We start from the raw sequence: 27,907 nt of genomic DNA, 5'->3' as shown, positions 1-27,907 counted from the left end.
TGCAGTTCTGGCAAAGTGCCTGTTGATGGAGTCAAGAACATAAATTCCCAATTCCCACTGTCAAAGAGACTTAAGTATGCTATGTTGTTCAGGAGACAGGGATTTGCCTTTAATAGTTTCACCTCCACAACACCAAACTGAGGGGAATACGAGCTACTCGCAGTCACCTCCACGAGACCTAAACCCATGCTGCAAGAATACACACACATCTCAAGAGTGATCCTCAGAGCAGCACCCAGCATTCACCCAGCTAGAGAGTACATCAGTGGACTGCAACAGGAGCTGGATCAAAGACCCAGCTGTGGGTCAGATTAGCTCTAGAGATACCCAGATTTACTCTTTCAGCTAAACTGGGAGATGATGAGTCAGAAACTGCAGTTATGCCCAGAAGTGAGGCAGGAGGTATCCAGGCTACAGGCTGTGCTTGCTCTGAAGGACCAAGAGACAGATACGCACAGGGAGTCCTACCATAATGAAAGCACTTTTCTTTAGTGAACATATCGCACTGAAAAGTCAATAGGAAGAATCACAGGAGACACATTCATTTAAAATATCTATTGAAATTACAAATTAAACTCTTCAATATGATTCAAAGTACAAAACACAACATTAAAAGGCATTCAACAGCTCTTTTATACATCACAGTGTTAGTGGCACAAAATGTACTTACATTTCAAATACATCAACAGAACTATTTTTACACTGGTCAGATACATTATTTATACATACGCATGACTCCTTCATGCTTACCCCTATACAAGTTTAAAATACATCCATGATAAAATGATCAAGAAAGGTTCAGTTATGTACCACGTACCTGCACCTAATGTTCCTGGAATTCTTATGAGAGATACACAAATCAAAGCAATAATGAAGACCACAGGGCTCTAAACACAAACAGCATGCCTTACTTAGTATAAGTGCATTAGCAATTAAGCACTGATGCAGGCTTTTTTGATGTCTTTGATCTCACTGTCATCAACAACTGTGTTCTATCTGTTTTCCTCAGAATTTTAGATTATGTATGTGAAATGTACAAACTTTGGTTTTAAAAAAGCAAATCTGCACAAAGCTTTATGCATGCTGAACCTCACTGGGATGAAAACAGCCTGCATTAAATATATTTATTCCTATACAGTAAAAGGCCTACAGACGAAATGCACAAAACGTAATTTTTATTTTCCTGCCCATAACAATCTTAAATCAAAAGCACTTTATTTTTTCTGACCTATGAATATTTCATCCTGTCAGCTCAATAAACAAGAGAGCTTTTCACTAATTTTGATTGTGTTTCCTGCATGTCAGGAGATCAACTGTAAGCTGAGAATTGATCCAGTCAGCTCTTACTTGGGATTTTGCCTAATTCATAAGCTGGAGTATTTGAAGAAAGATCATGCTGCTTGGTATGTGGGGGAAAGCATCCCAAATTCTTGGCATGCTAAATTCAGTAGTAGGAGGTTTCAGGATGAATGCCAATATGAATAAAATTGAAATATTAACATAAAACTACAGTAAGCATTTATATACAATCTTTCATCACAGAATCTTGAAGAACCTCAAAACCAATGAATTTGCTCTCACAGCCCCCCTTGGAGGTAGGTAAACATTGGTCCATCCATTTAAGAGATGGCTAAATTGAGATAAAAGGAGATAAGTGACTTGTCCAATGTCATGTGGGGAAAGCCCAGTGCTAGTGCCATTGAAGTCGGTGCAGGCTGTGCTACTGATCTCTCTCAGGACTGTCTTCAGCCCAACTAATGAATGGCTAGTCTAGGGAAATGCAAAGCCTCTGGAGTCTGGACTCCACACTTGCTCGCTAGACATGACACCACTTCACCCCAACAGAACATGCAAACAATGTACTATTAAAACCAGCATTTAAGACAATGCAAAACCCCTAAATAATAGCATAACCGTAAAAACGCAACAGAAATCATGCAGTGAAACTTATTTTTCTGGTGAAAATCTAAAAAGCCAAAGCTGTTGTAACAGAATTTCATCTGAAAAGCAGCTGAGACAAACATTCACTTTTCCATGGCAAGGGGTTTAAATGTCAGAGTTTAAAATAATGTATTTACAATTCAATTTCAGGGTATTAAATGTCACACTATCAACATAAGCTGTAACATAAAAACACCCTGAACTCAATACATCACTGCCAGAAGCTGCTATTTTGGAAACAAATCAGCACTAAAAAAATAAAAAAAACTAAACCAAAAAAATCCCTAAGAAGCATACAGATGGAATGAGATTTAGCAAACCTGAAAGGATTAGGTATTTGATAAATATATGTAGGCATATAGTCTATCCCAACAGCCAGGATGTGAAACAAGAGAGATGTCATAAAAATCTCCAGTAGCAATTCAAGTTATGTTAATATTAGAGACAGAGATGTACTGACAGAAGTAGAGTCTTCTGATTATATATAACGTTACCTGTGAGCATCAATTATAAACTATCATTTAAAAATGTCTGTATTTCTTTTTCTTTCAAATTTGGAAATGCATTAATTTTCACATTGATTATTAACTGGCACACAGTACTGTGGAAAACTCAAGTTTTGCTGTATTGCCAAAGGCTGTCTCTAAGAAAGGCACAGAGAAAATAAACCTCACACCAGGACACTCTGGTACTGTTAACAGGCCACTGCACCTCTGCTATTATCCCAATAGTAGAATCAGTCATTTAGAGCCACCGCCACATACAGCAAAATCCCTTAGTGCTCCCAATTAGAAAATTAACAACCCATGAAGTCTTTACGACCTGTTGTCCGGTTTTCTTTTCTGCAGTTAAACAGAATTACAGGCCCAAGGATGAAAGGCCATAGTTCAAGCTTACCTGCAGGAAGCTGTCCTTCGCAAAAGGGTTTCTGTTACTTCTGCACACTGAAGTTATGACTCGGGACAACCCAGGCGCTCGGTGGCTCAGGTACCTCTGGGGAGATGGACTGAGCGGCTGCCAGAGCCAGAGTGAGAGAACCACTTCACTGCCTGCTGAACTCAGCAGTGCTTCACACACCCCTTGGAGGCTGGCAAACAGTGATCGAATGCACTACCCAGACTTCCCTACAGATATTTTTGGACAACTAGTGAATTTTTAATAACAAAGATAACTAAAATACTAAAAATACTCTGATAACAGATGATGTGAACTGTTGCATTGCCATAAACAATCTGAAGATATCACAAGGAGTTCAGACTTGCTGAAGACCAGCTATCCTTCGCGTTACAATGGCTGAACTCAATAAAATGAAGCCAAATAAGCAAGTTGCAGATAACCTACAGCTCCTGGAACTAAAATCTGGGGTTAGATACAGTTTGAATTTGGATACCATTACACTTGGAAGAAGCGGGAGAAGAAATTCAATAGAAATTTTATAAAAAGACAGTGGCCCTTTCCAAAATTGTACCCTAGAGTCTTTTTATTTAACAGATAGACAGTATAAAACAAAAGATAATAGAAAGGAGTCTTTTCCTTATGCTTGAGCTATGAACACATATTCCCAGCCTGTGACAGCACCCAGAAGCAGTTGCATTTAAGGGTCTTAATACATTTTCAGTGCAAAGTTATCCTGGCTTCGATATACTCATCCATCTCAGTACATTGATAATGCACAGAAATAAACGATGATAAAAAAAACCACAGTCAAACTTCAGTCCACAAGCCATTCAAATGAATGTTTTTGTTCAGTACTACACGCAGACATACACGTTGTTTCAGGTGCTTCATACTTCACGGCAAGAAGCTATTAGTCAAATTATTGTAGACTTTAAAATCAGAGCAAAATGCTTTTCAACAAAATATTTCTAAAGAGATACTACAATGATTAATAATAGTATGTTGACTAGCACACTTTACTACCCCGGAAACACAGCACTGTGAATTCCGCAAAACTATCAAATCAAGTGATTATTTTTCAAATAAAAACTTGTTTTGTCACAGTATTGTTATTAACAGCATACACCATACATCATATGATATTAACTCTGAAAATGGGCTAAGTATATTAAATGTAAATTACTACTTCCACAAATATCCCAGGCATTTTTATTAATAACTACAGGGATAACCCTGATGTATCTTTATACCTAAAAGGAAAGATTCACTGATAACCCAAGAGTCTGCTAAATAGTAAAGTTAGTCCTGTATTTGTTAATAATTATGCTAAAGACAGAAGCAAGCTATCTTCAACTTCCAAAATATTTCAATAGCACAGCTATTTACAAATTTGGTTTAAATAGGATTATATATCTCTCTCTATATATAAAAAGATTAAGATACCTGGATTAGAAGTTACGTAGCCCTGTAAGTGTAGCAGAACCCTAAACAACAGCAAAAAATAGCAATTCAGAAAAACACTAGTGGTCCAGCAGTAATCAATATCATCAATGCATTTTTAAAAGAACCTTGATTAGACAACAGGTTTGTGTGACCACTCAACCTTACAGCTTCATCAATTCATTTTTAAAATGTAGCTTTCAATCAAACACACTTCTCATAAGACTTCAAAAAAACTCCTGGAAGGCAACAGGACCAATTTTGTCCCTCTAACTCTCTTCAAATTTCAAGAAAGGCATAGGATGGCCTATATGCACCTTATTAATTTTGTCATACTTGGAAAAATAGGTACTAAAAAGGACATTGTGATGGTTTTAACAAAAACAGATGTGTAATAAACATGGTAAAGTCACACTAAGTTGACTATCTGATTTAAATGATAGGCAACTTAATTATATACAGGAATAAGACACCAAATCTGGAAGCGAACAGATATGCAGAAGTTTAGATTTGTATGCATTTTCAGCTTGTTTTGCTGATGTCATTCAGTACAGTTCCCGGTCCACCAGCAGGGCAGCAGAAACTTTTTGCATTACTTTTAGCAGTATCACCTCTTCATTTCAGATAGCTACCCGGGTCCATGGTCTCCCTTTAGCACCAAGCTTGCCTTCCACTACCCTCCTTGTCTATTATCAATTGATCTATGCAACAGTAGTAACAAAAGTTCCTGGAACCAAGACTGTGTGTCAATGAAAAGCAGAATGGGGCAAGTAAGGCTACAACAATGTAAGTGCAAGAGGGAAACAACAACAGCAACAATAAAATCAAAACACATGTTGTGATGAGTCCAATCTTCTCTCAGTCTAGGTAGGTAGAGGGTCATCATCTCCTTTATTACATTTGCATTTGCAGCACAGAATAAATGGTGTAGCAAGTAGAAGGAAAGGGGAGGCCACCAAAAGTAGAAGACCAAATCCTGCAAAAATTCCGACCACCTACAAGAGAAATGAATAGCACTGTGTTAGGGATAGCAATTGTCTAATTCTGCCAACACCAGTGCATCATCAGTGTCCTTCAAAAGGATCTCAGCAAATGCCACTGAGCTTCCCAGAGCCAGGACTTTCCCCCAAGTCAACGCTACAGTCAGCTCCTGTGACCAATAAACGTGAGTGAAATCAAAGAGTGAATGTTCATAATTGCGCCAGTCAGAACCATGCCACACAACTCAATTCCAGCACACAAAGTGATGCAGATAGTTATTCGCCTTTTTGAATTTTGCTATATCTCAAACAACTAATGAAGAAACTGACTAGATACTTTTTTCCTGAACAAACCTAAATGTTAAATATCAGGATAAAAACTATGAGTTAGAGAGTCCCACTTTCAGGTGCTCCCCTTCTTGCTGGAAAAAGCTCCAAAAAGAATCAGTCAAGGTTTTGGTGTTGTTCATGAAGAATCTGGGAAGACTCCCAGAAACTTCCCACCAGCAGGAACACAAGCTTGGGGACCTCAGCCACAGATTACAAGTGCTATGGACTATAATAGAACTTTGCATATGCAATGGCTTTTTGCAGTCAGACCTGAGCCTATCCTGCTGCTTCAGGGGACATGACCTAACTCTACTTAAAAGCATTTTTTTCATTCATATTTATTGATCGACCTCTTTCCAGTATGGGCAGAGGACCACAGACCTACCCATCCTGTCAGCATGCCAAACTCTATTAGTTTCTACAGAGTATAAATTTGGAAAATTATTTAAAAAACATTCAAGTTGAGGTTCATTGCCTGAGGAAGTTTCCCATTTGCCATAGCCAACTGTAAGAGTAATGCTGCAACAATATACCCGCAAATTATTTGAGAAATTAATTTAGATTTATTCACATGAGAGCGTCTGTGAATAATTTTTAATAATGAAGGCAGGAGTGGAATGCTAATCTGCTATCAAAACCTCACAACAGAAGGCAAAATGAAATTAGAGTGCAGTACCCATTAAGAATTCTTCCAGCCAGGGCTAGATATGCTGCTTCAATTATCTGGCAAATATTTAACTAGCCATGGTATAGATGGGATGATTTACTAGTACTTTTGTCGGCCACGGACAATTTCCCGTTCTGATTACTATGTATTTCTTTTTGCAATTCCACTATCCAGGGACTCTCAGACTGGGGGCTGAGAGGAAAGGCTGGTTGCAGGAGATGGCGCTGTGGGACAGCAGTCACTGCTCTCAGGCTGCCTCCTACTACGCCAAATTCTTTCAGTCTTGACTTTTGGCTGTCCAGGGATAAGAAGCTCGAACTTCCTTGCCCTAACAATTTTATTTCTTGTCAAGAGCAATTTCTTTTTCAGCTTCAGAGGTGTGCATGTTTCATCACTCATTGTTTTTTTTGGAGGCGCTGACAATCTAATGCAACTTCCATTAACTAATCTTTGCATTTATTTACTATACACATAATACAAAGCTAATTCTCATCTCCTTTAAAAACAGTAAGCTTCAACTATTGCCATACTGCTCTTTGGAGACGGCACACCCTTGCCTAGTTCTTTGCAGCCCAGGCTAAGAGTGCACTAGTCAGACAGCCAAGCTGGAAGTTAGCATTTCAAGTGGACTGGATGAATACTGCTAATAGATACCTACTTACACCTTCCTTTCATTCTCAATATGTCAAAGAACTCATTAAGTTCCATTTTGTTTTGTTGTGGGGGTTTTTGTTTATTTTGGCGTTTTTTTGTGGTTTTGTTTGTTTGTTTTTTAAACAAAACTGCCTGCTGAGTATTACTTACTCATTTTCTGCTTGGTTCTGTTGCTTCTGAAGAAATTGCTGCCCTACTCAGCATCAAGCCATTCCCTCTGGCCAAAACATTTATTTTTTTTTTAAATCCACTAACAACAAACCAAAGGCTCGCCTCAATTTGCCTTGGATAAATACTCAAAGAAACTTAACATAAGGAAATTATTGCAATGTTGATTTGGCTTTAGTGGGTTTAACAGAATTACACCCTGACTGGTAGACAGTTATCACTTTCTTGCTCAACTGTGACCAGAACATCAAACATACTGTCTATCAAACATATTTGCACTATCTGCTGTGGCTAAGAACAGATTCCAAATATCAGATTAAACAGCTCATACTACAGGTATATCAAGATGTACCCACACACTTCCTAAAATACCATTGGCTAAGCCCAGCCAAACCCAGTCCATAGCTCAGGCACCCAGGGGTGTATGTGGAGAGAGAAGGGTGCGATCCTTCTTCTATTTCAGTTTAGCTGTTTGTCCAGACTTGGGCTTTATTCTCTAGACTTGGGGTTTATGCTCAAATGGAAAGAAATCTGTACTTCAAGAAAAGCACTTAATCTCAAGCTAAGGTAGGTGTTTACTGGCACACAGTTAATTTAGGAAGAGATGACTCAGATACCCAGATGTCCTTGTATCCCTGAAGTGACTGTAAAGGCAGTAGATTGGACCAAGTCACACACTGGCATCTATATTGTATACATCAAAGTAGTGCAGAGAGCTCTTTCATTACCAGCATTCATGCTTGCTCCAGCAAGACTGGATCTAGACTACAAGAGGTATCCCCACACTCTCTGTAATTGTCAATTTGAATCTGTGTTTGAACCTACTGATGTCCCTGCTCATTGCAAGGGGGGTTGGACTAGATGACCTTTAAAGGCCCCTTCCAACCCAAACCATTCTATGATTTTATGATAATCTCAAGGGGTTACCTTCTATCCAACCTACATGAATGAGTCAACTGGAGTCCATAGCAAGATAGTGAGCATACTCAGGCTAATTCCTCTCCAGTTCTGGGTCTGGAGCTAAAGATCCCTTGCAGGATGAGCTTCCCTGTTAATAATATGCATGGTGACAACCTAGTTCATCCTCCAGGTTTACTGAGAACATATCTGGATTGGCACTTAACCGGGTCTGCAAATGTACCTTTACTAGTTCTCAGTGGCTTTGTGCCAAGGAGTGTCCTCTCTGGGAGAGCTAACTGTTCCATTCAATCTACTGCTCTCTTTAAATCTGCTATGAAAATCAGTTACCATCAGCACTGAATTTTACCCTAAGGTGTTAAAATGAGTAAGGTAAAGGACAGCACTATGACAATAGTAAACCTGTACAAACCTTTTAAAGATCTGAGCTTTACCTGTGTTCTGTGCCAGATGACAGACGCCCTGGAGTGTCCCAGCTTGTTTCGACAAGGTCCTTTGTCGTAATGTATAAGGAGAAAATCATCCTACAAAATATAAATGAAAAGGTAGGCCATAAACAGAAGTACAAACTGTTCTTCAAGTTATAAAATACTATTTCCTGAGAACTTAGAACCTGGAATTTTACAGGAAGATAAAAGCTTAGTAAAGTGGATATGGCCAGGTCCAACCTTTCCAAAGTGCTTTGTTTATAATTAAGTGTCTTCACAAACAGATTTGTTTAAGCAAGTGTTATATATCTATAATGAACTCTTCTCCCAAATGCTCTTGAGATGCATATTGAAATGCTAGCATGGAGTTTAGCAAGAGGATCTAAGAAGATAAGCTGACCATTGCACATATTTTACACACATACAGAAAGAGCAAAGGAAAATGAATACTTGTAGCACAAACTTCCCAAAACTGGTTCCTTTTACTAGTTGAAGACTAAAAGGACAATACAGATTTTTGAGAAATTACGTCCCTATCTGTCCTGCCACCTTCTCACAATCAGCCAAGATAGCAGGCCTAGTACCAAGGGAACACTGCTTTTTAACTGAGCACGTAAGAAGCCTGTGGCTTAAGGACTGTTAGTAATCCACGCAATTTGAATAGTCAAGAGTAGTTTTCAGGAACCTAAAACATTTCCTTTGGTATTGTTAATAATGATCAAAATAAAAACAGATGACATGGAAACACATGTTGTATACTGTACATACTCTGATCCTTGGGCATGATAACAGCCTGATTTAAAAAAAAAAAAATAAACATACAACAGCAGCAGCTTAAGGCTGACAAATTCCTGGTGTTAGAAGAACACTGTATTCTTTTTCACATGTCAGATCTATTTCTTGTCCCACAGAATACAACGAACGGTTAACAAATTTGACTGCTAGTCTCCTGCATGGTGATGCACAAAATCTAGAGTTTGTCTGTTAAACTTCCACAGACAAAAAACATCACTGTACTCATCCTGTAACTCCTTTGAGAAGGTGAACATTGAAAAGTCAGTACTAAACGAAGTATTATTAGGAAAGAAAAAAGCAGCAACACTCCTCCCCCATGTTAGTTGCCATGTAAAGATTACAGAATATTTTAATAAAATTTTACTTTTTAATAATTATTTACTGACTCACATAGGCAAAATGCGAAGATCATGCAGGTCAGACAACTAAAACAGAGCATACAATTCCTGTAACATTACCAGCGTCAGCTCTGGTGGGTTGTGGTCCACCAAGCTGGGCAGAAGCTAGTGAGCTACTATTTAATTGCTTAATGAGACAGCTGGATGGCAAAGCAACGAACTTCTAAGCTTCTGAGAACCACAATGCTTGGGATATACTTACATCAAGAGATTCCAGACAGTACCAGCAAAAGGCATGTTTGCAGTTCTTACACATCATTTGGGCACAGCCTTCATCTCGTTCAATGTAAACTTTACACTTTGGACAGCGTTTGATTGGAGCATCATCTTCTTCCATTTTAAAAACTGAACTGTGGGAGAGAGTCAGGAATTAGTAAAATGTGTGGCCATGTCAGTTTAGAGAAGAACGTCTAAGAATGGTGCTAAGAAGGTAAGTCTACTTTTTCATTAGAAAAAAAAAGGTAAATTACTAGAGATCCAAGTATTCAACTGAATTTCATTATTCAGATATTTTGGCTATACTTTATTTTTCAAATATTTCTCTAGAAAAAAATGTTTAGTGACTCCAGTGCCTACGTAAGAGTCAGGACATTTTCTTTACCTCATATTTTACCAACTACTTTTGTTATCTAGTGATACTAATAGATATTATAAAATTTTATCCTGGAACATATCAGATGAGCAGCAGCTAGTTCACACTTAAATGCTTTGTGTGTCTAGACCACTTTCCTTTTCCCTTCCTTCTTCTTTCTCAGAAGAGGAAGCCATGATGGCACAACAAGCCCAGACTACATTCCTTTAGACTGGGGCAACAGGGAGAGATTGCTTGTCTCTGCCCTCTTTGAGGATCCTCCCTAGGAATTTCCCTCCAAATCAGGAACCATGAGGTTTTTTGGGCATACTGTTCTTTCAGAGCTGATCTCTTCATCTCTAACACTGTTCTAATGATCTAACACTGTTCATGAGTCAGGGTCAGCACCGCCTCTTTTTGTCTTGCACAACTGTGCAAAACAAGTTCATCATATAGTGGGCACAACACAGAGGAATGTGGAAACACTGGAAGAACATTCATTTCCCTTGAGTAGCTTTCCACCATATGCAGGTTTTATGCAACCTAACTACTAAAATGTACCTTAACAAATGACACTTCCTGCAGCCACTGCCAGTGGGAGATACAAGAACGACTGATGGGGATCAACAGTTTGCTGGAAAACAGGACTGACCCTTGATTGATTGATCAACTGATTTGCCCAATGACAGGATAAAAGGACACACACTCGTTAGTCACACTAGGGGCAACTGTATTCCACAAAAATGCTTTGAATCCATAAACTATGAAACTCCAAAAGCATGGTAACACAAACTGCTACTGGCACATTATGCTCCAAAATAATGAAAAAACAAACCTCAATGGAGTAAAAAATGAAGCATGAAATAAAAACTAAGAGCAACCAAAACACTAAGGAACATAGACAAAGTTTTTTACCTTGCCATGAAGTTTAGTGAGTTTCAGTTCTGGTCAAGCACACACAAAAAGCATGTGCAAAAGTTACTATATTTGACCAGGAACTCATCATGACAGCATCCTAGCCAGTCATCTGTTACAGCAAAGCCTGAAAGAAGACAAGTTATGAATAGCTAAGTCCAAGGCTGGCCAGGGCTTTAATGGTACCTTGAACTGCTATACTATCTTTGAAAAAGCCCAAATATTAAGTGGAACACACACATAATGGCCTTTCTTATTCACTGGCTGCAGTATGCCACTGGAAACAGCTTGAAACAGAACTTAAGATCATTGGCCAAATGTGCAGCAGTTAGGATGACTGACAGGGTATCCTAAAAATCACTGTCTGGCATGGTGCTACCAACCCTCACACTGTCCAGAATACCAGCAGCAACAAGATCTTATCTGAAGGGAAGCTCAAGGGCTGACTGGATATCATATTTTTCCCACTGGGGCAAAAAGGCTGTTGACAGAGACTCAAGCAGCTCCTTTGTGCTTTGCCAGGAGTGGTGGCAAGGAGTGAGGCTGCCAAGAGCTACCCAGTTTTGGAATACAGCATTAAAAGAACAGGAATGACTAAGTGAAGGAAACAGCTTTAAAACAAAATATCAGGAAATTGCCTCTTTGCTATTCATACTCTGGTTTGTTCAAAGATTGAGTGTTTTGTTTCTAAATACTTGATCTTTTGCAATACTTTACCTTGTTTCTCCTGGAAGAAAAGAGATTGGCATGTTCTCTTGACAGCCTTGACCTGGATGCCAATTAGATTTGCAAGCAGAGCAGAACTCAATGTCGCAGGCTTTGCACTGGACCAGCTGGGGGTCCTGTGGGCTTGATTCCTGGAGCTGGCAAACTGCCTGGCAAGTAGAAGATGGACACCAAGTCCGACACGGATCCAAAAGCACTTCTGGAAAGGGACATGAAAGAACAAATTTCAAAGGCAGTTACAAGACCAGCCTTCCACAACAATGTATTCCAGCTGAGGTTGACTGGCAAGGCATTTGAAGACGCACATTTTCAAAAGAAGCCTTTTAATTTATGCTACCCACTTAGACATAAATCTGGCCTGCTTTGCAAACAGGCACCAAACTAAAGTGAGTTTCCTGAGTTTGAATTAATTGTCCACTTTCATTCACTGAACTAAATTTGTTCTGAGAATGAGATGTTGTATTTTTCTTCAGTTGTACCTGAAGTTAAATAGAGCATATACTATGCAGGTATAACCCACCAGAAAGTGTTTTTACAGTGACTTGCCCAGTAGGACTCTACTTCAAGTTGGCCTCTGCCCTAATGTAACCACATGATTAACAGTAGTGTAAGACTGTTATACAGTTTCATCCCTTTCTTGGAGGCTGCTTACTGATAAGTTATTTCATGTTTCAAAGCCCAGTGAAGACAATAAAAACCTACCAATGACTTCAGGGGTTTCTAGGCTGGATCCTGCCCTCAGCAAAACCTTACTGTAAGTTCTCTATGGCCACACAGTACCATAACCCCATAGGCACCCAGTCAGCTTATCCTCATAAAAATTAACAAGGTTCATGGTATTACACACAGAATGGCCTAGCAATTCTGCACCAGATGCCATCACAGAAGATAATGTTGGCTCCATAAAAGGGGTCAGTCTAGTCCCCAGCCCCTAGAGTACTGGTAATCAACCCAAACAGCAAAGCTCAAAATAGAAGTCACTCCCTCCCTTAGTTATAGAGCAATATAATACATAGCAATTTTCTTTCCTTAGTTTATTCTCAGAATGTTGCAATTCTGGGAATCACGCAGGCAAGAACAGAACCAATGTTTTCTATTTGGTGTTGGTTTGGGGTTTTTGCGGGGGGTGGGGGGTGGGGGGGTGGGCAGGTGTGTCCAGGTTGTGATGACCAAACAATTAATGCACAATGCTGCTGCATGAACATGTGCAGAGCCAGATTCTGATTTATGGGATCTCTCTGGAGTGATACCATTTCCCCAGCCTTGCAATGGGTGGTGTTACATGTGTTACCTCTTTCAAACTGTAGCTTCTTATACCTTTGCATGATTTCTGATGCAACCATGCACTCAATCTGTTGAAGGAAGGAAAAGGAAAAGACAAATTTCCAATTAGGAACAGCAATAACCTAAGGCATTTTCAACAAATGGAGACAAAATATTTGACCTGTAGAGAATTATTAAAAACGTATGTTGACAACAATGGCAACATACAGAGCAACACACATTTAAACATCCTGGAAATAAAATTAAAAAAAACCACCTATTTGCAGTAAAAGTGTACCTCATTTTCTTGCAGATGACCTCTCTTTGGGCAGGCAGCATCAGGGCAGCTGATTGCTGTTTCTAGACCTTCTTTGATCAAAAGTTCCACATACTGTTTCAGGCACTGTAAGAGAGCCAAAGACTGAGTTAACTATCCCACCAAGAATAAACCACTCAGTATTTTAACAGCTTTCCTCTGAAAATCTGAAGAACTCTAACTTCTTTAAAAAAAACAGATACTACTGTGTCTCTTTTACAGCCATGGGCCATGCTCACAGTTTTGACATGGTTATACCTTTAAATAGAAAACAGCAAGTTCATTTTCCCATCAAATGACTCTTCCTCAATTTAAAATACAGAGCAAATTAAAAAATAACAATAATGGGGAAAAGGACAAATCAAACAGGGAGCTAAGAGGGGAAAAAAATTAATAAAACACCACTAAGATAAAATTAGATTAACCACATTCCAAAAATCTTCATGTGACTGGAAACCACAACACAGCTTAGTAAGCAGTAACTACCCATAGACAGACATCTGTCAAGCATATCAGAGAGCAAAAGGGAGTGGTATATCTTGCCTTCTATTTCTAGAAAATAACTATCTGAACTTCATGGTTAAAGATATATCTTTTCCATAGGAAGGAAAAATGTGAGAATTAGGACTCCCAGAAGAACTACAGTTTCCATGGGGACTGAATAATAAATATTGGTAATACTAATACTTTTCTCCCCTAGCAACCACAGCATTTTACCCAAGTCATAACTGAAAACATAGCATCTAACAGTAGAGCACAGCACAACCGTCAACAAAACAAAGAAGAAAGGTAGGTATTTTAGACTAAGGGCAAATTAAGACCAAACCTTGTTATTCTTGAAGAGCAATCACCCCCCTCCACCTCCACACTTCTTTCATCAAGGTGAGAGCTACTGCACAGGTATCTGCTGGGGAGGCAAGGGGAGTGACAGAGAGAAAGAGAGATCCTTCTCTCTGCAGATACCGTGCAACTTCTACCAGCCTGATGCTACACAGGAAGAGCAAACGAGGGTCTGCTTTTCAGTAGATGGGTCACCCTGTGGTGTTCTCAGCCTGCTTGTGAGCTCAGCTGGCAGTGGCAAACTGGAGACAGTTACTGAAAGTAGGTCCCTAACTCTCTGTTACCAGATATGCGAATAAAGAGCGAGGCTAGACCAACAGCAGAGTGAAATGAAGATACAAAACAAGCTCAGCATACAGCTGGTGGGAGGCGAGAAGGATTACACACTCTGCAGCAAGCTGGCAAATCAGGGACTTCAATTACTATTTCCAGACAGAGCTTGCAAAAGGTATGCAGCCGCCGACTCACCATCAGCCTGGGAAGGCAATGGGCTGCATCGACCTTGCCAAGCCCAGCTTACCTATCTGCAGGTCAGAGCACAAAGCTGCTTCTTCCTTCCAATGCCCATCAACGAGCACATTTCCAGTCTAACCCTTCGTACATGGCTCGTAATTGCTAAGGTCCAGACTTTGATGCTACTCATTCAGCCTCTTCTCTTCCTGTTCTGCCTCTTGATATGTCTATTCAGCTCCTTTCAGACACCCTATCACCTATATTAACATTTTATTCTAGGTTTTACATCTTGCAGCTTGATTGCAGCAAAAACCTTACTTCCTGCCCACACCATTTCTGCTGCTGCTCTGGTACCCAGCTTTTCTGGCAGCAACATGCCACCACCTCGATAGCACAACAAATAATCTCTGTGTCTCCTACTCATCAGAGACAACAGGTCTATTTTTTGGAAAAGAAAAACAGAAGCTAGATAATTGATATCTCTAAAAGTTTTACATGTGTAAAAAATACATGTGACAGATTCTGTCTTTCTTTTATCAGCAGGGATTTAATGAAGGCAACTTTCACTTAGTAGATGTTTGACTTTCAGAAGGTTTCCAAGCCTTCACTTAGAGCTCTGTAGGGCAGGTGGTGGAGCAGTTCAAGAGAACCACTAGCAGCAACCACAGCAGGCTGAGCTCTGCAAGAACCAGATCCCAGGTTGCGTGCCTTGGCAAACTGTGATTTCAGCTGTAGTGAGGTATTAGTGTTACTATAATGACACTGTTGGCTCTTTCCTTTCCCCTCCATTTGCAGACACCAAATGTGGATTAAAATGAAAATGCATACATTTTTAATGGCAGCACTTACAGAAAGTACTTTTCAAGCTGAATGAGCTTTACCATCATTAATCATTAATATGGTTAATTCTCCTCCTCAAGCTCTTTGGGACCACTGCCAAAGCCTATTCGATTTGTTTCCCTTTCCTTATATCTTCTAAGGAATGACATAATTCATTCCTTCCACGAGCAGTGTCCAAGTCCTTTCACTTCCCCTGATGTGGCACTGGCCTCTATCTCCTCAAAACCAGCTCAAGCCAAAGTGCACTCCTGCTACACCTTCTGGGAACACAGATGCTGTCTCAAGGCCATGAAATATCGCTGTAAATTAGGCAGAGGATAAAACACCCTGTCCACTCAGAACTTCCTTACTCCAGAGACTTCTCAAGTAGAGAAGAAGTAACCCAAAGTGGTTGCAAGAGAATTTGAAGCACAGGGTACCAGCATCTTCTCTTGAGAGCTGACACAAGATGTGTCACTTATGTCAGAAAATTTTAAAACTAGTACAGTACTAGAAATGCACCATCATGCAAGCAAACCAATAAAGTAGGATTAGGTACTCAGTCATATACTATGAAAAATTCATTACAAAAGAACTACAAAAAGATGACAAATTAACTGTTGATCATTTTCTATGCAGCTTGTAGTTGACCCCATGCTGGAAGAAAATATCTTCATAGCCTTTACATTAAGGCAATAAAGTACTATATAGGATGAATGAAAAACATGGGAGTATAAGTCACCCCAAACAACTTTCAGAATGAACTGCATTACATAATTTTTCAGAGAAAACAGGAATGGAAATTAGGTACCTAAGGGCAGAGGAAGGAATAAGGTCACAAGATATGCTTTGTGTTGTACACTGACCCTTATAAAACCAGTATGCTGAGGAGAATCTTTATTCTTCCTTTAATGGATGTATGTCAATGGAGAGTTACTTTTATCTGAAGCAGTGTTTTGCTAAAATCCCCTTGTTTCTTTCTTTAAAAAAATCCTCATTGTACTTCAGTAACAATATTTAAGTAAGTCACACTTGGAGATACTCTAAACCTATCAAAAACTGATGGTGGGTTACTCTGTACATTTCTGCTTATGTATATAGTCTCACATGATGAAGCCAGAGTAAGACTTGGTATTTCACAAAAAATAACTCTTTACTGAATTAAGTAGATCATAAGAGAAAACATTTCCTTTGCATTCAGTTTTGTACTTCATTTCTGTACTCTTGACAATCATCTTCACCTGGAATAATGAAGACCTGCCTAGCCAGCAAGAGGAGAGGGCCAAGTGTCTTAGATTTTAGTCATTCATTCAGCTACAGTAAGAAGCCATGTGTGTGCTCCTACTTCTTTCCCAATCCAGAACTAAAATATGTTAGTTTATAACAATCCTTAGGCAAGTTACTCTGTTTCACATTGCAGTTGCAACAAGTGAACAAGTAATTGCATTATCTTAGATTTCTGTCCAGCATTTATACTCCCAGCATACCAAATGACTCAGGGGAGGAAAAGAACAATTATTATATGATGGCACCCTAGGGCACTACTAAGGTTGTTTGAGTTCCTTAACTATACAGATCTATACCTTAACACTCACTTTACAACTTCATATATTTTTAAATTAAAAGAAGATTGTAATATAATACCATATATGAATGTTACACAGGGAACCCCATGAAAACTGCCATATAATTTTTGTAATTTCCTGTAGAGAAAGGAAAGCAAAGCACTGCACAACATATGTGTATATATATAGACTATATAAAGTATATATAAAACCCACATATATAAAAACCTATATTTTAAAACTTTATATAAGGTTATACAAACCATAGGTCAAGATACATCGCATGCCCCAGTTGCTGCTAAGATTGGTCAGAAGAGACCAGGTAGCTCTCCTGAGCATTACACCCATATTTTTCCCTTTGTATGCACACTCCTTGTGCATCCCTGCTCTGTCCTCTTTCTGCACATCACTGTTGTCCTTTCCAGTGTGTGGATGGCTTTTTCTTCCACCTGGTAATCCAAGAATCCTACTGTCATTTGCTGTCCCCATGACAAAAGGCAGGAGCACATCCACTTTGAGGAATTTTGGCCCAGATCCATTCTCTCACAAGGATCAGCTGAGAGCCCAATGCAGCAGCAGTTTTACTATCAGTTGCCTATGTAAATTAGGAACACTTTTTTTATTTGTTTGCCTCAGCCCAAGAGACAGATGGCTAATAAAGGAACAACTTCCTTTCTGAAGCTGCCAAGCATAGCCTAATATGTAAAGCTCTGCAAGATTAGTTGTACTTCTAACCACTGTACATCAAGGATTGCACCACACAGAAAAGTAGATTCAGTGACCATTGATGTGCTGTTGATTTACAGCTGCACATCCTTTTTTCTAATGTTATAAAGATCAAAATACCCTATGAGAATCAAAATGGTTATTATTTTGCTTAATTCCCAAACCATAACACATAATTTACTCTGCTGAATTTAACTCTAACAAACCTGCACAGGCTGCAGCAAAATCTCAATATAAAGAATTAAAATGTCTGGGTTTTGATTTTCTTTTAGGAGAATTCGAGCAAAAATTATGCCTATTTCTGATGACTGTGCTTTGACTTATTTCTCCTGACATCCAAAACCAAATAAAAACTATCATAACTTATGAGAAGGAATCTGACTTTCAGTGTTTCAATGTGGGGCAACACTTATCTACCACCTACTTTGACAAAAAAATGTGTTCATTTGTTGCCTAAGGTAATTTTACAACACAAAATGCACGTAATTAGAAACACTTGAAGATATTTTTTGGTGAACTTCTTCATTTTTTAAAATAAAAGAACATACCTTTTTGAAGCGTTACAACAAATTTACTTTTAAGAACATGTTATTACTACTATCATAGGGGACAAGAAATGGCTTTTCAAGATGTCACCTTTTATTTGAGAGTTAGGCAGGCAATAAGATTATCCTGTACTATTTTCTTAAGAACTGTTAGGTGGATTTTGTCAAAATGCAGACTTCTCACTACACTAATGCTGCAGATGCAAGTGCCAAGTCATATGGGAAATTTTATAACTCAATGGATTTGAAAAGGCCAAAAAAGCATGACAGGATTGCAGAGCCAAGTATATTACCATGGTATCATTTGATTTATTTCTTAAAATTTTAAATGTATTTTAGTGCTGGCACTAGGCCACAGCCATCCTAAAACAAAACATGCACTACACGCAAAATCATCACATGCTGGTATTGGTAAAACATTTTTTAAAAAACAAACACCTACTGATAAAATTGAAAGGGAAAAAAGAAGAAATAAAAGGAAAGAAATCTAGCATTCACCAAGTTCTAAGCAAGAAAGGGAATTAATTTTTTGCAATGCATTTGGTAAAGGTGAATATTGAAAGGAGACAAAGGCAGTTACTACTGTGCACAAATATTAACCAGGTAAAGAACCCTTCACCTTGGACACACAATCACTAAGAGTTTTGCTTTGTGCTTCAGGAACATGAGGAAGGGCTGAAATGTTTTCTCAGTGAGGGAGATTTTATTTTTTTTTTTTTAAACAAAAAATCTGATTCTAGAATTAGTGGGCCTAAGTATCAATGCAAAGAGGGGAAATAGAAAATAATACTGGCAAGGAAGATGAAACTGAACAAGAAGATGTTTCCGAGTAAGATGATTAACATGTAGACTAAATTCCTGAAGTCTTGCAAATTCTATACAATCTGCAAACCAGGATTACATGAACTTCTAAAAATATACATACGTATATATATACGCACACATATTTATATAAACTTGCATTCAACCACATGAAGAGCCAGGAAATGCTGGTTGGTATTTTATGATACACATTACAGATGACATCAGGCTAGATGAACGTAAAGAACCCTTTTGGCTTTACATTCTAGGAAAGAATATGAAGAATATAAAAGGATACTGAGTGAGAAGCACACACTTAGCAGTGTTTTGTAGCTACAAATCTACAGTTTGGTCTATGGGCAGTTTTTGTGCTAAAAGGATATTAAGCCAAAGCTCAAAATTCACATGATGAGGCTACGCAGGTGAACAAAACTACTGCAACTACTTTTAATAGTATTTTGTAACATTTTTATGCTCTGCATACCAGGTATTTTTCTTTATATTACTGAAAAATGAATACTGAGGAGGTGACACCTTTTCTTGCCATAAGACAGTGTAATACCACGGTTACTCGACTGCTTTGTGCTAATTCCACTAAGCTAATTCCGCAGTCAGTCTGGTGAATAGGTATTTATACTGGTAGATACATTGTCCATTAAGTCTTTTGGGTAATGTGATGCAATGATCATTTTTTAGCTTCAGATGAGAATAGTACATAGTGATGCAGTGTGCTATACTCACCAGGGTAGGGGAAGAGAATGTGCATGAGTGAGCAAATGCCTCTCACTACAAATAAATCAGAGATATGAATTTGGGTGTCCATGTCTCAGGTGGAGGCTAAATAGCTCCCCTCTCTTTTGTCCAAATAGCAAATTCACTCTGAGCTAGAGAGATTTTCCCTGAAGAAGATGTCACTTTCTAGAAAGACTTTCCATTTAGACAAGTCTGAACAAGCCCAAGATGAAAATCTCCACTAAAATAAGCCTACAGCTGGGGTAGTCTCTGAAGAGGAAGAATAACAGTAAAGTTTGAGCCTGAGTCTTCCCTATTCCTGAAAAGCATGGATTCCTGTAGCCATATATAAAATTGTCATATGCTACCTTTCTTTAATATGTTGCTGGATACTTCTAAAAGCAACAGGAATGCTCATCTGGTAATAAGATCAATGTACTTTTAATCTTCGTGTTTCATAGAAAAAGAAAAGTATTTTCTGCCAAGTTTCCGTGGTACCCTTAGAGCATGCAAGAAAACATGTGAGAGAAAAGAAGAAAAATAGTAGGTTCCTTGGAGAGCTTTTAAGCTTCTTTCAAACTTACTACATGGCCTTTTTGTGTAAAGTAGTAGTTATAATCCTTCTTCAAATGTATTCTTATTTAATCACAGGCTCAACTTTGAAATACTCTTGCATTGCTGCTCCAGCATATACAATTCTCCACAGCAGATCTACAATCTGGCTTTTTAGTATCATCCCTAACCTACTTGGTTGACAAATGACTTACTGGAAAAGATCTATGCACACTTAATCACAGAGATCTGTTTGAGGCATACACATCACCATGGGAGTGATCTTTTTCTTTATTAGATATACTGTCAGCTATACTGACCAAATCCAAGGACATAAACTATATTCAACCTCACAAACCATCTAGATCTCAGAAAGATGTACATTAGACATGCTTGATGTTTGTGATACTACTTTGAACTTTAATAGATCATTTCCACTTCTATAGACATCTTCTCAGAGACAGTTATCTATTTTCAAAGAAATTTTTACTATCAAAATTCCAATTTTTATTAACACTGCAGCTGATTCATCATCCTTAAGAATAAATCACAGGAGGAAACAGTCCCTTATCTTGACATGCAGTACTTCAGATCTAAAAATATGACAGCAGTAACAGAGAATAGTCTTACACATTTGGTCTTTATATCCTTTGTTTTGTTGCAGAGACAAAAATCATGCTACACAAGCATACAAAACCTTGACTCTAAGACAAGCACCTGCAAGGCTTTCCAGAGCTCTGCAACAGGGAAATATCTAGTGCCCAAATTTGGTCTCCTATGCTGTGAACAAGAAGGTACACACCAAGAAAGGGACCTCAGCCAGGACCAGAGATGGATAACATCACAGGTGATAAATGTTCTCCACAAAGTGGCATTTGAAAAAGCTCTGTTTGACAGGCTTCCTGTTTCTACCTGCCCAACACTTGGACTCTTTTTAAAAATACTTTTTTGTTCAAAATGCCTTTTCCTCCTGCCCTGCTATCAGTTTTTAAAGACTGCACCAGTTGTTGTGCAGCCCTGCTACAGCCTATATTGTCAGCCTAAATCCAGTCATATCATTTTGCCTGGGGATGATGGCCAAATGGTGTCTTGGCTGGGGAAGATAAACACAACCCATGTGCTTCCATGTCTTGGGACAAACCATCTGAGCATCCTTTCTGAGCTGTAAAAACTGGTCTTGTCCATAAGTCCTTGTGCTCCCATGAGTTGGTAGAGTCTCAGGATGGGACTTGGCCAGCAGCCTGCCAGGAGCAAGGACTCGCCCATTGCAGATGCCACTGTGGTTAGAGCAAAGATGCCTGTTGATTTATCCTGGGGACAGCAGCAGAAATTTTGCTGTTTTGGCTCTACATCTGTCCAAATACATTCTGACAGTACACCCAAATATCTCAGCAGTCCCACGTACACGCTTCTTAACTGATGCAAACAACTCACAGACAAGATACTCACATTAGGAATGAGGTGGAGCACCCCTCTGCTTGAATGCAGCCTCCAAACCCTCTGCATTGGACTAAGTGTGCCAGTTTGAGCACAGAAAAGTGTCAGTATCAGGCCATTAATCAACAAATGATGAAGGTGAGGCAAGAAGAAATGTATATATCAAGGATGCAGAAAAGGGAGCCCTGCTGACTTCTTCAGCTTGAGAAATATTAGAATATGGCAAATACCCTTTGAGACACAGGAATAAATGGCTGCGGAAGTCACAAGCAGGATCAAGCAACGGGAACTAAACCTGAAAAAACAAGTGCCTGTTTCCAGCTGAACATCTTAACAGAGAAACAGAAGGCAATGAAGACTTACAGCTGCCTCCTATCCTTTGAAATGGTGGGTTGTGTTTGTTCTTGGGGTTTTTTTGAGGGAGTTTATATACACATTTATATATGAGTGTGTACTGTAAGATATATAGAAGATGAACAATTTTTCTTCAGAAAAATCTTTCACATCAGTAGATAGTCAGCAGAAAATGGCCAAATGAGATATTAATCTTGCAGTTCATGCATATTTTTGTCATAGAATAGATATTTCAAGTGCACATACATGTAAGCATTTTTTTCATGATGGATTTTTACCCTTCAATTACTTTACATAAGCTGTTTGTTCTCACTTATTCAGGGCTGCAATTGGTAGAAACACACAGAATAAATTTTACAAAAAGAAATTTGTTTTCAAATGCTAACATATGCAGGATAAAACTCAAATATTCAGGAGGCAAAAACAACAACAGAAAAATTCTGTCTTCCCAAATATGGTGGTTTGAGAAAGTTTTATTCTATTTCAGAACAGAAAGAATATTTCTGAGTGGGAGGACAATACACCTGCAGCAAAGAAAGGACCTTTCACTTTCACATGCAAAACATTATGCAAACAAAAATGAACTAGTTTTCCCAACACCCCGCTGAAGACAAATAGTGTTGATCTCATTTAGTAACATCACACAGGAGAGGGGAGAGCTGAAGGCTCTGTATCAAGTTTAGTTTTCACTCAGGGTTATACAGTTCCCAACTGTACATTAATTATTTTGTAAATAGGCAAGTTTATTATCTAAGCAAGGAGTTTTGTCATCACAGCACCTACAAGACAAGTCAGAACCCAGACAACCATGTGAATTGCTATGCAAACACATAGTGACCTCTAACCATAAAGCCTCTACTGACACATCACATGTCAAGATTAGTATCAGTTCTCTGCTAAGGTTTGGGGGAAGTGAGCACAAGCAGCAAGCTCTAAGCTTTGCCAGCAGGCTGGTGGGAAACAGGAAAACATTACAGCTGCTAAGTACCCAGAGCTCTGTAAAACCTCACAAGCCATGAGGTTTCCCTGCTCCCTCCCATTTCAAAGCAAGCAGGGCATCTCCTCTTGGTAGAGGTAGGGGACAGCCTGGCCTCAACCTGGTGCTGCCCTGCTAAGGCAGGTTTCCCTTGGCAAACAGGGACAAATCTTGCAGGACAGGGAAAGCAGCCAAGCCCACCTGCTCCCATCCATGCTGCTCATGATATCTGCCTTGCCCCAGGGGAAAGAGAAGCTGAGGCAACCTGTGCCTCATTCGGAGTGAGGGATAACACTAAGTAAATCATGTTTTTTCCTGTCATTCAACTCAGAAGTCAGCAAAGCTCTATGTGCTTCCAGTCAAGCATGACAACAAGAAAAAAAAAAAGATGCCTGCTGCCAGCTGTAGACAGAATAATGATATTTGCTTTGCTGATCATAGGGTCTTCCTTTCAGGTCTTCAGCCTATGGAGAAGCTCAATTAGGGGAATGACTAGAATGAAGTGTATGTGTATGAACAGTCATGATTAGGCCAATGCAGTAATCCTGGTTAAAGAGGGCTAGCGATAGCTGGTAGAGTCTATCACTATTCCACTGCCATGCTACTTGAGATAGAACACGCTTAGATATAGGCTTAAATCGCAGTTCTACCAAGCTCAGAGGGACATCTAAAGGTCCAGGGAAGATTAACCAGAGGAGTTAAGGTAGAGCCTAGGGGTAAGAATCAGAGTACCAGTATCTACTAAAAAATTGACATAGCAGTGGTAGTTTCAAACACCACAAAGGTGATCTACATGTCCACAGCTGGCCAACAAGAAATCACAAACAAGCAGCAGAAGGTAGATCTTAACATTAGTTTTGTTGTTTTCTTTCTGATTGTAGGACCTCTCTCTCACATATCTGAATAGCAGTCTCTCCTTCCATCAGTAACAAGGTAGACTGCAGATGAGTAATCAAACTCAAAACCCAAAAAAGCAAAGGCTAAGTAATAACCACAAATTTTTGGTGCAGTAACTAATACAAAACAAATTAAACAAAAAGAAAGAAGTGATGCTCTCTTTGTTTTACTCTCTTTCCTTCCATAAGGACAGCTTTTCATAGAAAACATGCAAAATCAATTACTTCTGCTGGGGCAAGCAACTGCTAAATGACTATCTCAAAAGTTAAGGTTACTAGCTATGTACTGTGTGCTACTTAGGTAGGAAAAAGTGATTTAATAAAAAGCAAGACATTCAAGTATTTTGGTCCAAAATTTGAAAAGCACACTTAAGATTGGTCCTATTGCTGACATGATTCTAGAAGAAAAGATACACTAGTTTGCCCCTTGACAATACTCAGAAAAACGAACAGCCAACAGTAGATAGCTTGTTTTCCTTTCTACTCTCTAGACTTCTGTTCCTCTGGTTCCTCGAGCAATCCAACAACGGATACGTTCCTAATGGATGAGATATGCAAAACCTGAGAGAGTTCACAGCATTGTGTGTGCATTAACAATCATAACAATAAAAACCATAATGGAGTATTGCACTAATAGCCACAACTGGCAAGATAATACGATGGGAAACTGTAGCGTCTATGTCATATCAGCAGAGCACTGGCAGTTTGCTCTACTGAATCCACGCACAGCTCTGCCAGAGAGCAAAAGGAAACAGTGTCCCCATTCTATCTTTCTGAATAGCAATGTTGTGTTAGTGCATAAGTGCTGGGAGAAGACAGTCCTTCATGAGATCTTTACCACAGCATTTCTATGGTTATAAAGAGTAAAGACTTGCAAACAGAAATATTACAGGATTGAGAAATCCGCATGTTGATCTAAATTCTGCCTACATGCCAGTAGCACGGCACTTGAAAGATCTCTTTGTAATACATACTCATGCTGTCTCAGCTTGCTGCAATTTAGACAGAAGGGCTAGAGATCGGAGCAAGAATTGCAGCAAAAATAGTTTTCACACTTGTGATAGACATCCCTTTTTCTTTTTTGCTCATATCACTGCAGAGGCCATCAGTTACCTCAGATCATTTACATAAAAGCAAGTAGCCAGAACAAAATTATATATTGATCCACCAAGAACAAAACTGAGATGGTCAAATATTTCTTTATTTCCACTTAGCCTAGTATAGTGTACTGGATCTACTGTATGTACACTCCACCCAAAGTCTTGAGTCAAAAGGATATTTTTTTCCCCTGCTGGTATTCTAATAACTTTAATTTGGCTGTTTACAAAACACAGTTCATACTGAGGACTGCATATAGAGGAACACCAGTGAAGGAATCGGTGCATAGTTGTCACACTCTTCCTTAACCATTGCCAATGCGCTGAACAGTCTTGCCTGACTCATTACAGGAGTATTTTCTTAGGCAATTTATTAACCTGCAGGCTGTTCACAAGGTAGAGATGGAGGTCCTGGGTTTCAGTCACACTGAATTCCTGGTCTGTAACATGTTTATAGCTATTGCTCTTGCAATTATTTGGACTGATTCTTATTTCTTTCCACACCACCATCAATGAAAGCAAGGGTAATATTATTTCCTATTAATTCACTGAAAAAATTCAGGGCAAATAATGTTTTCAGAGAACTCAAATGTCATTGTAGTGAAGCTCATACAAATGGCAGAGAAGAGGCAGACAAGATATGCTGATTTGCTTAAACAGGACAAAGCCAAATGAGCATTTCAAGACAAAACAAAACACAAATGGTAAAAATGGACTGATGATTCCACCTGAATAGAGTTCGACACAAGAATTCAATGTCATGACAGTAAGTTTACTTATGCCAGGTTCTAAGAACAGGTTACCGTCAAAGGTTACACCTTTAATATCTGTAACAGGTTATATCTTTCAAAACAGCAGTAAGAGTAACTGTATTCTGCCAAGAAGAAATGGAAGATCAGTGATGGCAGAAAATGTCAGAAGGAACAAGCTGGAGAGAAAGATGCATATCTGGCAATCCAGCCTTTCTGCTGCCCCTTACATGTTACTGAAAAAATTAAATTAAAATATTCTCCACATCCAGGCAACAGGGAGAGACACAGAAAACTCAGTTGTAAATCCTAAACAGTAGAGAACAGTTTTCATGAAGCCTATTATTCTGTTTTTCATGAAGCCCATTTTATACACTTTTGCATGATTGAACAAATACTCCTTTCAAAGTGCATAACGAAGCAATATTTATTTTTTAATTGGACAGGCACAGTGCTTGCAACAGACTGTATCTGTTTATCTGCCTGTGTGCTCACTTCCTCTGTTCCAAGGAACATCAACATTAAAGTTGGTTGCAACAACTTTGAGTTCTTAGAATATTACACGTATTAGAAACTGAGCTGTTTGCATTGCTTTTTTGCTGTTTTCTGTAAGCAACAAAAAGGAGCTGTCTGTTCTACCGGCAACCTCTATATCTTCTCAATAACCATCAGAAAAACTATTATTTAAAAAAATGGTAATATTTCCATGAAGAAAAAGATTGAAAAGACTACTTAAAAAAATCCTTGCTCTTCAACATTAAAAAAACCCACCAAAGCACTAACTTTGTTGAAAAGGACTTTTGAATTAGAAAAAATAAAAATCACCGGATCCCATGACTGAACCTATAATTTCTCAAGAGTTTATGACATGATGTTAAAGTCTTTAAGCATCATGTATCCCAGAAATTATATTCTTACTGATGTTACTGTAAGTTTTCCACTGCTGAACCATCATTACAAGGTTTTTGGTGTACCTGCATCCATGGCAAAATTAACAACACCAACATTTACAACAAATTAACATCAACATTTTGTGATGGTGATCTTTGCTACATACTACACTTATGCTCACCAAACAGTGTTTTATACTTAACTGACAAGATTCTCGTTATTCCAGGCGTGCATTTGTACAACATAGTAAAGAAAACATATTATGTGATTGTAATTATGAAACAGTGAAATTAGAATATATAATACATTAAATATTTTTCTAGTTACAAGTGTGTGTACGGCTATACTGGGTACTATTGACAGGCATTTAAAGAATAATGCAATCGTTGGGCACAGTCAACATGGGTTCACAAGTTAAAGTCCTGTTTAACTAATTTGATATCCTTCTGTGATAGGGTCACCCACTTAGTGGATGAAGGGGAGGTGCTGGGTGTAGTTTTTTTAGACTTCAGTAAGGCTTTTGATACTGTCCCTCACAGCATCCTTCTGGATAAGTTGTCCAACTGTGGGATGCGCAGGTTCACAGTGTGCTGAGTGAAGAACTGGCTGAAGGAAAGGGCTTAAAGGGTTGTAGTGAATGCGGCTACATCTGACTGGTGACCCGTCACCAGCGGTGTTCCTCAGGGCTCAGTTCTAGGGCCAGTTCTGTTCAATATACTTATCAATGATCTCAATACAGGAATTGAATGCACCATTAGCAAGTTTGCTGATAATACCAAACTGGGAGGTGCTGTTGGCTCTCTTGAGGGACAAGAGGCCTTGCAGAGGGATCTAGATAAATTGGAGCATTGGGGAATGATTAATGGGATGAAGTTTAACAAGTCCAAATGCCAAATTCTGCACCTGGGACAGAGTAACACCTGGCACAAGTATAAACTGTGAGAGGAGTGGCTCAAGAGCAGCCCTGCAGAAAGGGATCTGGGGGTGCTAGTTCACAGCAGTATCAATATGAGCCAACAGTGTGCCCTAGCAGCCAAGAGGGCAAACCACATCCTGGGGTGCACCAA

General features: G+C 39.0%; 1 protein-coding gene across 11 annotated transcripts in view; it reads right to left on the bottom strand.

Moving 5' to 3' along the window:
* Positions 1–540: 540 nt before the first annotated feature.
* RNF144A (ring finger protein 144A) overlaps positions 541–27,907 on the bottom strand; it is a 69,001-nt gene continuing 41,634 nt past the window's right edge. For all 11 annotated transcript variants that reach the window (XM_074819999.1, XM_074820005.1, XM_074820007.1 and 8 more), the window contains 6 exons: positions 13,390–13,494; positions 13,120–13,180; positions 11,820–12,027; positions 9,819–9,966; positions 8,430–8,519; positions 541–5,273 (listed from right to left, as the gene is read on the bottom strand). In XM_074819999.1, the coding sequence (XP_074676100.1) occupies positions 5,142–5,273; positions 8,430–8,519; positions 9,819–9,966; positions 11,820–12,027; positions 13,120–13,180; positions 13,390–13,494 (744 nt within the window). In that variant the 3' untranslated portion in view covers positions 541–5,141. The remainder of the gene's footprint in view (positions 5,274–8,429; positions 8,520–9,818; positions 9,967–11,819; positions 12,028–13,119; positions 13,181–13,389; positions 13,495–27,907) is intronic.

Source organism: Strix aluco, chromosome 3 (assembly GCF_031877795.1).
Source record: "Strix aluco isolate bStrAlu1 chromosome 3, bStrAlu1.hap1, whole genome shotgun sequence".
In the NCBI taxonomy this organism is placed as follows: Eukaryota; Metazoa; Chordata; class Aves; order Strigiformes; family Strigidae; genus Strix; species Strix aluco.
The sequence above is the reverse complement of the archived record's forward strand: the minus strand, read 5'-3'. Positions and strand labels throughout refer to the sequence as shown.